We start from the raw sequence: 13,171 nt of genomic DNA on the forward strand, positions 1-13,171 counted from the left end.
TCCCTTTCCAATAGCCGTCGATCCATCTAAAAGAAAACATAAGAGTCTTCGCAGAGACTGCTACGCATTCAGAACCGACCGGTCCGCGTTGCAGAAGCGCGCCCTCGCGGGAAAGTGTCGCTCGAGAGCGGAGTGACATTGACGCGCGCGTGGCCAGCTCTTAATTCGCTCGCGATAAAAGACAAAGGGGGACGCGCGTGAATAGCAGCCGTGGTCCCAGGACTAGTAGGGCCCCGCTCTGGGCGCGTTTCCCTTCGCGCGCCAGCGATTCCCGCGACGGTGAATCACGGCCGGTTCCTGTGGGCATTTTACGAAAGAATCTTTCGGCACGTGGACAAGGGCGACAGCGGAGCGGGAGGGGAGGCGACACGAGTGGGGGGGGGAGATCTCGGGGCTGCGTTGCGACATTAATATGCACCTGCGATTGGTCGCGGGTCGGAGGCTCGGCCGAACCGTTTAAAAATAAATTAGCACCGTGCGCGCGAGTTAAATCGAAACCGGCCAGTGCACTCGGGGAATTTACGCCGGGCGACCGCCTGCTCGCTTTCGCAGCCGCCTGCTCGATCACTGTCCGCCCGTCTACGTCGTCCCCTGTCGCGAGCGGTGACGCGCGCCAGCACGTGTAACTGGTCCGCGAGGCTCGACCGTCCTCTGATCAATCCCAGTGCTGTTATCTACGCGTGAATGTGCGCGACGGCGGGCCGAACATAACCTCCAAATCCCCGCTGGACTCTGCGCCCGACCGCACGTCGCAGTTCCTCTCGTCGCTGCGCGTTCCTCGCCCCGAAGGGACACTTCTCTCGCCCTCGGAATCTCCCGTGCCATGGTAGCCCGGGTGTCGTGACGATGTCCCCTTGGTAGCCCTGTGCGGAGGATCATCGTTTCTCGCGGGACTCGTGGTCCCGCGATGCAAAGTGCACCGAGACCGACCGCGGAATGATATAAATTAGTCTAACGCGCATAGGTGAGTACTCGGGTTAATTCTCGCCGCGGTGTTCGTTTCAAGGCTCCCACGGACCAACGCGAATATTCGCGGAGCGGAGCGGATCAGTTAAGGCTGCCCATAAGTCCCATAACCAGCCTCGTATAAAAAGCTGCTGAACCGCGGCGGATCCGCTGCCGCCGCGAATTTTCGCGCTGGTCTGTGGGAGCCTTTACTGCGCCCGTTGCGTCATTACTTTTACGAGACGCACTCGTTACGTCGCCGCGCAGCGCGATACTTAATCCCCCGAACCTCCCGCGCCTCGCTGAAAACGCGGACCGCGATCCGTCAATTGCGTAATTCACCGACGAGAAAAACACGTGGACGTTTTCTTCTGTTTTCCCGTGACCTTTGCCTCCGCCTCTGCATCTCTCCGCCTGGGTGCTACGTGCGCGCGAGCGAAGCGCGGCCCGTACTGCTTTGTCAATCGCAATTCTGCGCGCCTTTAATTGTTATTCAGCTCCGATAACTCCGCGCGATAGGCTCCCCCGCAGCGAGAGACGCCTGCCTCTTTCCCTGCGTTCGCCTGCGATGCCAGTGCCGGACGTCACCGCAGAGAGCTCCGTCGGATGTCCATAGGTCAATCGAAAGCGATATGAGTAGCTGCGTCATATAAGGCATGCCGGTGAGACAGCCTTAAGGTGAAATGTTCCGCAGTTTACCAGACAGGGTGGCTGGGCTGTATTATAGCCACGGCCTGTTCTGCTCCTCTCATCCTGTAACTGTTATTTCATTGGCGATCTCAGTTATATTGCTATGCTGGTTAGTAGCACTTCACAACGACTGTAATCCAGCGCTAGCTCATTCGGCCGATGGTTGCCTCGTTCTTCAATGGGGGCACGACGAGCAGCTCCGCGTTCTATTCGGACGCAGCTTTAAAAAAGCGACGAATCGATCTCTTGAAAGCTATCAGGGTCGCCGGGCTGAAATGGAAATTAGCTTCAGGAATATGCTTATACATGCAGAAACAGGAGTCGCGTATAAATTATTCCTTAACCCGGCGTTGGTCAGGTGGGGTCTCGCAGACCTCAGATTTTAAATATAGTATAACTTTTTAACAACGCGTGGCAGTGTTATTTAGTTTGTTCATTATATAAGCTACTAGCTTCCCTACTCGGCTTTGCCCGAAATTTAGATTCCGATTTTATAAAAGAAAGTAATTTTTTTAATTTTCTTTCAGTGAAAATAGTCACGTTTATCTGGATTAGCCAGGCATAATTAGCCGAGGTAAAGTTTTTAGGCGACAGTCAAACACACAAACATACGAAACACTTTCTGCTTTATAGTATAAGATTTAGGAATTATATTTTTGCTGAAAATTAAAGATGTTTAATTAGCTAAGTATTTTTGGGTAATAACAATTTTATTAAAGATTAATTATTTGCGGGGTCTGTGGGAGCCCACCTTACTACTGTGCCCCGATAGAAAGAAGTCGGTTGAGAAACTCTAGGGTCTGAATATCAGGCCCGAGTAGTATATCCCTATTGGCTGGCGCGACGACGTCGATGAATACAAAGTAAGCAAACGGGACACGAGCGGCGGGAGCCAATGCGAGCGAAGAACCCCTCTGCCCCTGTAACATTTCAACCGTCTTCTTTCCATCGGGCCACAGTACTCATTTCCCCACGTTACCAACGCCGGGTTAAAAAGTAGTTGCCACGAAATGCTACGTTGAAAGGAGCTCGCGAATCTGTGAATCACTGATAACTTGGTACTCGAAAGTATCTCTTTATTCCACTAAAAGAAGTTCCATAAAGAACTCTGCCCTTTCCATGTTAAATGAAATTTAAGAAATTAAGCTTCTCGAATCTTCCTCATTGGATTATGAGCTCAACTCGTGTGCGCACTAATCTGGCTCAGCGTTTCGGCTGAATGGGTTAAAATTAAGTCTGTATACAGCTGAAAATGAGGGAACTATTGTTTATTCCTTCAGCTACCCTTTGGTCAATTTGCCAATGCCTGGCAACGCGCCAAGAACTATAATCAATCATACTGTTGTACCTGAAAACAATACTGAGAACTCAGTGTTCTACGTGCAACAAGTGGTACTGAGAGTGGGAGTCATTCCGTGGACGGAAGAGCTTACGTTAATGGATGCTTTCCGGGGTCCACTTTACGAAATATTTAATCTTCTAGAGATCATACAGAATTATCAGCATCCAGACACGTAAGTCTCGCAACGCTCGACGAGTACTTTTCAGCAGGTTTTCATATGGTTTTCACTTTGCAGATTAAAGACACTTGGTCAAGTGTGCTTGCACATCGAGTCTGTTAAGAAAAGAAATGCCAAGAAGCCAGAAGTTCTGCCGGAATACAACTGCCTTGTCCTCTCGCCTGCGAACTTATGGCAGCGGAGCATCGAGTTGTACGCGCAGGACACAAATCTTATAAACACTATATATTCGTATCAGGTAGGATACGCGCTGCCTGAAAATAACGAATTACTTATCGTTACGCCGCTTTGAGTACTGTGCGTAGCCACGATCGTGTAATTTTGTGTTACAGAATCTGCAGAAGGGTAAAATTAGTTTGGCAGAAATCATGTTTGGGATGAGCCTGAAAGAAACTGGGATAAAACGATACCCGATTCGCCTTCGACAGAGGATTCTACAATGCGCAGTGACTATTTATTTAAAGGACTACGATCCCGAGTGAGTGATCAATTACGGCGTGCGTGAATTTGCATTTTCACTGATTTAAAATTCCGTTCGTTGGTTTGCAGATTTATAAAAGGGCTGCAGAACAGGCTGAGAAGTTATTATCCCCTTCACCAAGCGGAAGGCGATAATGACACGTACGTGCCCGCGGACGAGACGCTGCACATCTTTTATCCCGGGGAATTTAATTACAGCGACTTCTTCCCTCTGATGATGACCTTTCACGCTCTGTTCTTCTACGTTTATTTCTCGGTGCGGAAGATAGAGTTAGTGAAGTCGAAGATCGGCATAGCGTTCGGCGCAACTTTCACGGTGATAAGTTCGCTGTCCATGACGGTGGGCGCGTGCTTTTTCTTCGGCTTAACGTTAAGCCTGAGTGGGAAAGAAGTATTCCCGTATCTGGTGATCATCGTAGGGCTGGAAAATGTTCTGGTGTTGACGAAAAGCGTGGTGAGTACCCCGCCGCATTTGGACGTGAAGATACGAGTCGCTCAGGCTCTGGCCAAAGAAGGTTGGTCCATTACGAAGAACCTGCTGACGGAGGTGACAATCTTGACGATTGGATTGTTCACGTTCGTGCCAGCCATACAAGAGTTCTGTATATTCGCTATTGTCGGGTTGGTCAACGACTTCTTCCTCCAAATGGTGTTCTTCTCCACGATTCTTGCTATCGACATCAGGCGCACAGAGCTGTCCAGCGAAACGTCTAAATTCCATTTGCCAAATATCCCAACCATGCGGAAACAGCAGTTCACGACAACTATAACAAACAGAAAGCCAAACATCTTTCGATCGAAGTCCCACCCGAGATTGAACGGCTTGTCCAATGGCCCGACGAATGTGATAGCTCCGAACACGCAGAACACTCATACGCTGGGCAAGATCCCGAAGCGTTTGCGCATAGTGCATTTCTGGGCCAGGACGAGGATATTTCAACGCGCCTTCATGGTGTGGATGGTGGTCTGGATCAGCATGATCATTTATAATTCCGGCATCGTTGAGCACGTCATACACTTAAGCGAAACGTTGAAGACGGAATCCGACATCGACGGATATACCGTAGACAGGCCTCACTCCGTAAACAATTACGTCGAGATAAATACTATGAAACCGTTATCGATGCCATCCGCTACTGTCGCCCCGGATCATTTAAATAGACAGGTAACTCGATAGAAATATACAGTAAATCCTCGTTACCAGCCCGTTCCTACCATGCGTTAGGAGCCCGGCGACTGTCCCCGCCATTTCTTGGAATTCTTCGGACGAGAGTGAGAAAATCCAATGAGCGAGCGAGAGGAAACGAAAGAGTCGGCAGCCTCGTGTCCTCACCGCGTTAGGAACCCGCCGCCAGCCCCGTTCGTCGGGCTGGTAACGAGGATTTACTGTACTTCCGTTGTATCCGATCCGCTTTAATCCACCACATTTTCTCACACATTAGGGCGATCTGACCAATAATGTTACCGAAGAGTTGAATAAATTAAGACCGATAGACTTTCCACCTTGGAACCGCTTGTCGCTTTATCACTGGTCATCGATTCTCTCTATGTACAATATTTCAGCTGCTGGCGGACGTATAACTATATTACCCACTGTAAAATTGTCCCACGCTGTGAGTCCACAGTTGGTCAAGCAAATTAGCAATCCGAACGACGTGCAGCATTTCCAGTGGCAGAGTCTTGCCACTGCCGCTCTCGATCCTTTAGACTTCTCTGGTGCGTAACACGCTGGAAGTACGAGAGCTCGGCGCTTGGATTTGCGAAGCACTTACCTCCTGTTTTCTTTGTCAGATATGGAGCTGCCAACCAGATCGGAAGGTCGAGGTTTTAACGCGGATGCTCCTTTCATTCCGTCGAGTCCGATGGAAATATTCTTGGCAGCCCTGCTCTGCCTGATTAGCGTGATCGTTGTCGCTTATACGATGGTTGTCCTTTACCGATGCATCTGCTCGAGGAATTACGCCGAATGGCGAGCTAGCTGGCACCAGCCGGAGAAAGCTCACGACTCAGCAACGCAGCTGGTCCTAGAGACCCTGCCGCTGGTCCTCGAAGGGCACTCTCAGGAAGTGGAATGCATCGCTACGGACAGCAACACCGTAGCCAGCACTTGTTTGGCAGGGCACATCAGGATATGGGACCCGATATCCGGCGAGCAACTAGCTCACATAGACAGAAAGCAGTTTTTCAGCAGCCCCCAAAAGAACTTGAGCCACGCGGCGCCGGATGTCGACGAGTTGATGTCGGACTACGAAAGCGGCTCGCCTCCTTCCAGGGGAGAAATGGAGGCCACCACTTCGTTCGGTCTGTATTCAGCTGTCCATTACAGAAAGTCCTCTCCTGGATTGTGCAACGTGCAGAAAGCGCAAAGCAGGAATAAGAGGCACTCCATGGGGAACACCTTGGACTACGACTATCAGATGAACGAGTTCAGCGTTGAGAAACAGAAACAGTTGCGCCGAAGTCTAGACAACGCTTACGACATACCCGACTTGAAATCAGCGATTAATATCAAATTCTCCTCGATGAAACACTCCCCAACCCAGCGGAATTACGAGCAAGGATTTGACTTCGGCGACCATTACAAGCACCTTTTCGAAGAACACAATAAGTCCATAGACGAGTTGCAGAAGTCGGAAAGCTACGAGCAATTGTGCAGCCCTACCGCGAAGCTCCATGCGTCGGGTTTCGTGGACAGCATGTCGTCGCTGACCACGGACAGGACCATGCAGATTTCGCACGTGTCTCCTATCTGGTGCATGGATTACCAGGAGAACCTCATCGTTGTGGGGTGCGCTAACGGTAGTTTAGAGTTTTGGGAGGGCACCACAGGTAGATTCAAAGTAAGTAGCCAAAGGAGATCAGCTCCGGCAGCGATAGAAGAGTTTGGGGTAACAATTTTAACGTTTCAGTGTTTATTTGACGACGGGTCAGGGCTTGGAATATCCGCTGTGAAATTCGTTGGCAGCAGGGTAGTGGCAGCTAAGTTGAATGGTTCTGTCGACTTCCTGCAACTAGAGAGCTACAGCGAAGGCCAGCAGATCGACTGGGGTTTTACTTCGTACAGGAGAAGTGAGTAAGCGAATGCCCCTTGCGCTGCTGCTCTCACCTGCTCTTCTTTACGCTCTTCTCTTTCTTCCCAGCTCACGTCAGAACGGGAAGCGCTGGCTCGCCTATGGACATAAATAACATGATGCAATCCGAGGAGGACCTTCGTTGCATGAAGATTGGTTCTCATCGAGCGCATCAGCAAGCAATAACTGTACTCGATAGCGAGGGTGGTCGCGTTTTAACTGGTAGCCAGGACCACACTCTTAAAGTGTATAGGTATGTATCTATATTAACCACACTACGTTCCATATAAGAGCGTACTAACGCCTCTACTGTGGAACGCAGTGTCGCTTTACTACTCGGCTTCGCTCGAAATTTAATTTTTTTTTTTTTTAAAGTTACATTCATCTAGATTAGCTAGGCATAATGAGCTGGTGTACATTTCGTGAATTCAGAGTTTACCGTTCGAAAGTTTTTAGGCGACAGACAAACACAAAAACTTTCTGCTTTATTCAACAGCAAGTGTCTCTTTGCATTTCAAATTTCAGACTAGAAGACCAGCTGCCATTGTATACCCTTCATGGACACTGCGGGCCAATATCGTGTCTTTTTATTGACCGAATGAGTCCTATGACATCCGGTAGCGGATCTCAAGACGGGCTGTTATGTGTTTGGGATCTTCTAACTGGTAATTATGCTTTCGCTAGTACTTAAAGGGAACATCCCGAACCGGGAAATTCGAAAAATTCTGAAACTTTGTGAATATGTAGGGAATTTCCTCCGGATTACAACGCAATTTTTGTTTGCCGCGCAAATTCACTCTAAGGGGGTGTAATTGACCCCTGAAAATCCGGTTATTTTCCGATTTTCTGTTATAACTCGTAAACTATAAAATAACATTTTCACCAAATGATAGATCTAATTAAAAGAAGTAACTTTTCTCTTGAAACTTTTTTTCTATCTCTTACAGTTCGCGAGTTGTAACACAAAATCGGAAAATAGCCGAATTTTCAAGGGTTAATTTCACCCCCTTCGAGTGAATTTGGGCAGCAAACAAAAATTGCGTTGTAATCAGAAGGACATCCCCTACATATTCACAAAGTTTCAGAATTTTTTGAATTTCCGGGTTCGGGATCATCCCTTGTTACTTAGAGGTGGTTTAGTTGCACGCGAGTTACTATTCTATTCTTTCTGTGCCTCCTGCAGGAACATGCATGTACAGTATACAGGCCCACGACGGCGCTGTGGCCGCTATTACGTGTTCCGTGTCTTATGTGATAAGCATTGGAGCTGATGAAAGGTTATGTGTGTGGGAACGATTTCAGGGACACTTACTACATGCTCTTCCAGCACACAGGTCCGCGTACAGTTTACAATTAGTTATGTTAACCCATCATCTACTCATCACTAGTAATCAGGTAAGTCAACAGCTTTCTTCAGTTAAGGGGGGAGGCCTAACCAGAATTTTTCCAAAAATCGATTTCTCGATTTTTATATATTCTTGAAGTTCAACATCTTGAAAATATTCCCCGAAAGTGTCAAGTTCATCCGACCAAAATAGGTATTCCTCGGTGTAGCGCTCACACCAACAACTTTAAAAGCGTTTTCCTCAAAATCATGCTTTCAAAGTCGGTGACACACATAACTAAAAAATTAATGAAGCGATTTATTCGAGGCAATGCAGGCTTACTTTAGGGTTAAAACTCTAAGCGCTATCGGGAGCTTTTCCTTGTTTTTCCTGGATCTTTTACACTCGAAAAACGAGCGATTTTTTATTATTTTGCCTCAAAATAATTTTTCCAAATTCGGGCCCGATAGCACCTAGATATTTTCATATATTATTTAGACAATTTCGAATTTTCAATTTTAACTATATCTCAGTAAGAGAGACTATAACTCACAAACTTTTCAATACTTTTCACCACAAAAAATGCTAAAATATCCGTAAGATGTACTCTTTCCAATAGACTAACTTGTAATGATAAAAGTTTATCTGTTTTTCTAGAAAAAATTCCCAAAGAAGCGTGTTGTCTTGACCGTTCTAGGTAGGCCTCCCCTCTTAAGAGTTCAAATTCAATACTCCGCGTGAGGAATACTTTGTGAACAAATCGGACTGTTGCTCGTATCTACTTAGTAAATTTAATCTTTGAGAAAGAAATAGCCCCTCTTTATGAACACAGAGCACCAGTCTAGAGCCCATAAAATAGGCGATCTTCAGGAATTAATTAAAGAAAAACTACCACAGAGAATTTAATCAGACTTTTTCCACTGTCTTAAGAATGTCTTAAACATCCAAAAAAATGAAACAAAGAAAATCGACTTTTCAACATTTTTGGCCGCAAACCTCCCCTTAAAAATAGGCAAAGTTCGCTGGTTTCAATCATGAAATAAACGTGTTTGAATTTAAAAATTTCAGGGGTCATTAGTAGTTTGGGACGTGAGGACGGGGGAGCCTGTGCGAGAGGTAAGATTGGGCCACAAGGATGGCTGTATTTTCGTAAAACAAATGTTAGCTTTAAGGGATAGCGTAGTGTGCGACTTCGGGCGGCAGCTGCGAATAATCAGGTTCCCGTTGGTCTCTGACAAGCTAGACTAAGATCTGTATATGCACGTTGTACATAGCTGTTTCGTTTTTTCCCTTCTTATTTAATTTTAGTACTTGAGCAAAGTCTCGCTTTGCCTGGGGACATAGATTTTTACGCGACGTACATTTTACATTTTAAATCATCGTACGCAGTTTTACTGTGAATGTTTTACATTACCGACCACGTCATGATCGCGCCTTTAATGTTTATACTCCATCGAGACAGCGTCCGAAATACGCTCGCCCCTCAGGCGGGAACGTTACACACATTCTCTCATCGATTCCCGGGACAGATTGATCGGGGAAATCTCGACCGGGTAAGGCGGGCGCGAAAGCACTGAACGAAACGAAGAATGTAAAGCTGAAGACAATGGGCGGGGGATAGAGGGGATCCATATTTTTTAGATAATTACGCTCGTGAGTCGGGTAGTCCCGATATCCCTTCCTCATTGTCTTGGACGAATGGCTGTGCTACATTTTGAAACATCCGCTTTGTTTCGCGACTTTAGGTGTACTTCGCGTCGTTCACCTTCTATTTAAGGGGTTTCGGGACGGATCCGTATGCTGCGATCTAAATTGTAAACGGCGACTGCATTTGTTAAACCGGTGCTGTTCCATAGCGCAGAGGTGCTGGGATTTCACCTCTGCGTTATAAAAAAACGAGCAACCTAACGCTATTAATTAATTGTAAAATGTGAATGACACGGGTGGCTATGACCTTATTGAGTAACGATTGCGCCCGATGTGTCGGCTGGTCGAAGTTTGGGAGCTCTGGAGTTCGTCCAGCGCGTGGTGTTTAAGCTTGAGAAGTTTTAAGATGAATGTTACGAGGTTCTACTTCGGAGTAGCGAAGTTTCGTTTTATATACGGTCTAAGAGTGCCTTTATTCGATCCTTGTTTAATGGAACTAATGGTGGAGGAGACATTGCAGGGCTGCGGAAATTGAAAGAAAACCGATCTCAGTCTTCTGATACGTAGCGCTATGTAACACCAACGGAGGCTCTCGGGCGAAGTAGAGCGGTACGCTAAATGTTGACGCGTTTAGGACATTGATCTTCGTCTGCGGATTAAAGTGTGATTGAACCGGCGAAGTGCTGCGAGCATTGTTAAGCTTAACTCTTCAAACGGAACTCTTCGGCACGGAGATTCGGTATTTAACGTCTGTACTAAGCGTTTAGTCTTGTTTAGCTTTAGCAGTCTATTTTTGTAAGGAGTATCGTTGCTCTCGAGCGAGCTGACATGGGGTCCTATTTTATATACATGTATCATCGTAGGAGACTTACGAGTCTGTACAGAATATCCTTTCGCTTCGGAATACATGATAGTTGAAAGAGGGGCATGCACATTTTGCGACACATTCGACGAGGCGTGCAAAGAGTGTTGACCATGTGAGAAAAGCCACGCGGAATCATTGTTCGAGAGAGTGTTCAACGTTCGAGGGTTCCCAACAATTAGCTGGACGTGTATTTGAATGAAAATTTTCGAGCAGTGTTTCTTGCTGGGGGTGAAGGCGATTCGCTTGTTTATAAATTATTGTTGCCTAGCTTGTAGAAAAGTTCACTGTGAACTTTTACTCTTCCATTGATGTAATAGTGATACAGCTTCCGATGGAATAATCTCTAAATTTTCGATCTTTTACTTCCTCGAAACGGGTCCAAAGGTTTCCGAAATTTTTGTACAAATGTTTCCAGTTAATTCTAGGGTGCTCCTTCTGGGGTCGAAGTTCGATATGTGTGTTGCGAGGTGAATGTTGAGAATTAGTGATCTATACGCCTTTAGACTGAACTGTAAGACGATTTACATCGACGAGTCTGTTTTATTTTCTGATATCCTGTTCGAGACACCTAGTGCTCGCGATCACGGTCGCTGATCTATTAATGTATAGAGATATATATATATATATATATTTTTCTTAACCAAAGTTATAAATCATATCAGGTCATGACACGCTCGTATACGTAGGAGATAATTGAGAAAACAAATGGGGTGGAAAAACACGAAGGAAAAAAAATGTATGTAAGGTGCTTCTAACGGCGCAGCTGGTTGGCTAACGATCATTTAGGAGTACGCGTGATTTTTATATTTATTTAATTAATTTAACATGTGCAAATGTGTCGTACACCAGATATATTGTTCTTAATAAATTCTCACATTTACTAGACCCGGATTTCTCTTTCTGCCCTTGAGTAACCGTTGTCTTTGAAAGTGGTACAAGCCCATTCACTCGTACTTTGGGATATTTAAGGGTTGGGGTTTGAATCAACTTAAAATTAGTGGCAAACGTTAATCGATTCGGGTGATGTTTGTAAAATCATAAACTTGTTAAATTTTATTATGCAATAATAATTAATAAAAATGTTAAAGAAAGTAGACGATTTTTTAGCTACAAATGAAATTACACTACTTTTATTAATAATATGTTATGAAAAATATAAATTACAGCAATTTTAAATTTATATTTTAATTGAAGTTGGCTTTTCTGAAATGTAAGTTTTTTTAATGTAAAAAATAATTAAAATGGAGACATGTAAGTAAACGAATAATCGAGTTTATTATATCGAGTGTGATTATAAATATAAAAAGAGGATATCTATATCTGACTAAAACTATCACTGACTCATTTTTTCCAAAAATGGACTTATACCACTTTAAAAAAAAAAACAGCTCTTATGAAGAATCAACAGATAATTGTTTTACATATTTTTTTTTTAAATGAAAATAGCACTAAATTAGGGGTGGGTTCTCTAAAGAAATCTCGAAACCCAAGAAAGTTTCGAAAATTGTCGAATTCCAAATTTACAAAACTATCGCAAATTAAACGCAATGCGGAGAAGTGGCTCTATTGTTAAATAACAATCTGATCCACGTTTTATGGAACTCTCCCGTCGATGGGGATTAAGTTGTTGACATTAGGCAGGCAAACATTAATAACGCTTTCACTAATGCCGTATTAGGAATAATTCCACCAACAGACGATCTGCGTAACGTCTAATGCAAATTTTAATCTGCCGTAAGACATCGAACTAAGGGTTTATAATCTGCAGAATATCATATCGAATGTATACATTACACTTAACGTTACTTATGCCACACTTTGTAATTCAAATTTCGGTTCTGGTGCGTCAAAGCTGAAATGAACTATTATTAGCGTTATATAAGTTTAAGGTATTATCTCTATTAAATAAAGCAAATCTGGCTCGACACAGCTAGGTACTCTGTATCTCGAAGAAAAATCATTAATTACTTGAGCTTCTACACTTACAATGTTGTTTACAAATTGCTTTTCGAGAATAGATCCATCATACACAGTGGGCAGTGAATGGTGCGTAGCAGTTGATAAGCGTAGCATACTTGAAGATAATTGATCACATCGGACAGACATAAGAAGCTATGTAGAGTGGCCTGGCGAGGCTCGTAAGCGCGTTACTTTTATCTAAACGACGTGATAAAGTGTTCTCGGTCTTTCCTTAACAGTGGACCCACCAGGTGTGTTCCTCGGCGGTACAGGGGTGGAATAAAAACATAATGGGACCTTGAATGAATTGGGAGCTAGTAGTCGACGTAGGCTTGGGATAAAATTATATACAACTAGGCAATTGAGTAGTTCAAAGGGAAGGATCATTAAGTGGTCCAGAGAAAGATTACGTGCTCAAATAATCCAAGGGAGCCAGGAATTAGTTTAGGTAGTTGATTGAACATGTACCACATGTCTTTTAATAGTAGGAAAATTTTCTTTGCACACTTCTGATAGCAGCGGTAATCTGATAGCATATTTTAGATTATGTAGATACTAATCATAGAAGCTATACAACTGTGCCAACTAAATGTTGATGCTACTTGAAGTAGTACAGCTGTCTCATGTGGGAATTAAATTAAAGCCTTGGCAAGATAGGAAAGCTTCGCA

The 13,171-nt window shown here is 44.7% G+C and overlaps 1 protein-coding gene across 2 annotated transcripts; it reads left to right on the forward strand.

Annotated features, from left to right (window-relative positions):
* Positions 1 to 390: 390 nt before the first annotated feature.
* On the forward strand, positions 391 to 11,428 carry Scap (SREBP cleavage activating protein). Of its 2 annotated transcripts, XM_076828052.1 has the most exons (13): positions 391 to 964; positions 1,562 to 1,744; positions 2,916 to 3,149; positions 3,213 to 3,393; positions 3,488 to 3,633; positions 3,705 to 4,800; positions 5,078 to 5,351; positions 5,427 to 6,475; positions 6,545 to 6,704; positions 6,776 to 6,959; positions 7,232 to 7,371; positions 7,890 to 8,101; positions 9,100 to 11,428. In XM_076828052.1, exons 2-13 carry the CDS (start codon positions 1,629 to 1,631, stop codon positions 9,277 to 9,279), a joined length of 3,972 nt encoding a protein of 1,323 aa, XP_076684167.1. In that variant the 5' UTR covers positions 391 to 964; positions 1,562 to 1,628; the 3' UTR covers positions 9,280 to 11,428. The 2 variants fall into 2 exon arrangements, with proteins under 2 accessions (XP_076684167.1, XP_076684168.1); XM_076828053.1 differs by lacking the exon at positions 391 to 964 and having other exon boundaries at positions 1,496 to 1,744.
* Positions 11,429 to 13,171: the final 1,743 nt, after the last annotated feature.

The sequence above is a fragment of the Andrena cerasifolii genome, chromosome 15 (genome assembly GCF_050908995.1).
Source record: "Andrena cerasifolii isolate SP2316 chromosome 15, iyAndCera1_principal, whole genome shotgun sequence".
Classification (NCBI taxonomy): Eukaryota; Metazoa; Arthropoda; class Insecta; order Hymenoptera; family Andrenidae; genus Andrena; species Andrena cerasifolii.

Bases quoted from the DNA above. Each gene is read 5' to 3' on its own strand.
- Scap (XM_076828052.1), top strand. From the start codon at position 1,629: ATGTTCCGCAGTTTACCAGACAGGGTGGCTGGGCTGTATTATAGCCAC. The intron at 3,150-3,212 runs GTAAGTCTCGCA...TTCACTTTGCAG, and splicing joins AATTATCAGCATCCAGACAC to ATTAAAGACACTTGGTCAAG. The intron at 6,476-6,544 runs GTAAGTAGCCAA...TTAACGTTTCAG, and splicing joins GCACCACAGGTAGATTCAAA to TGTTTATTTGACGACGGGTC.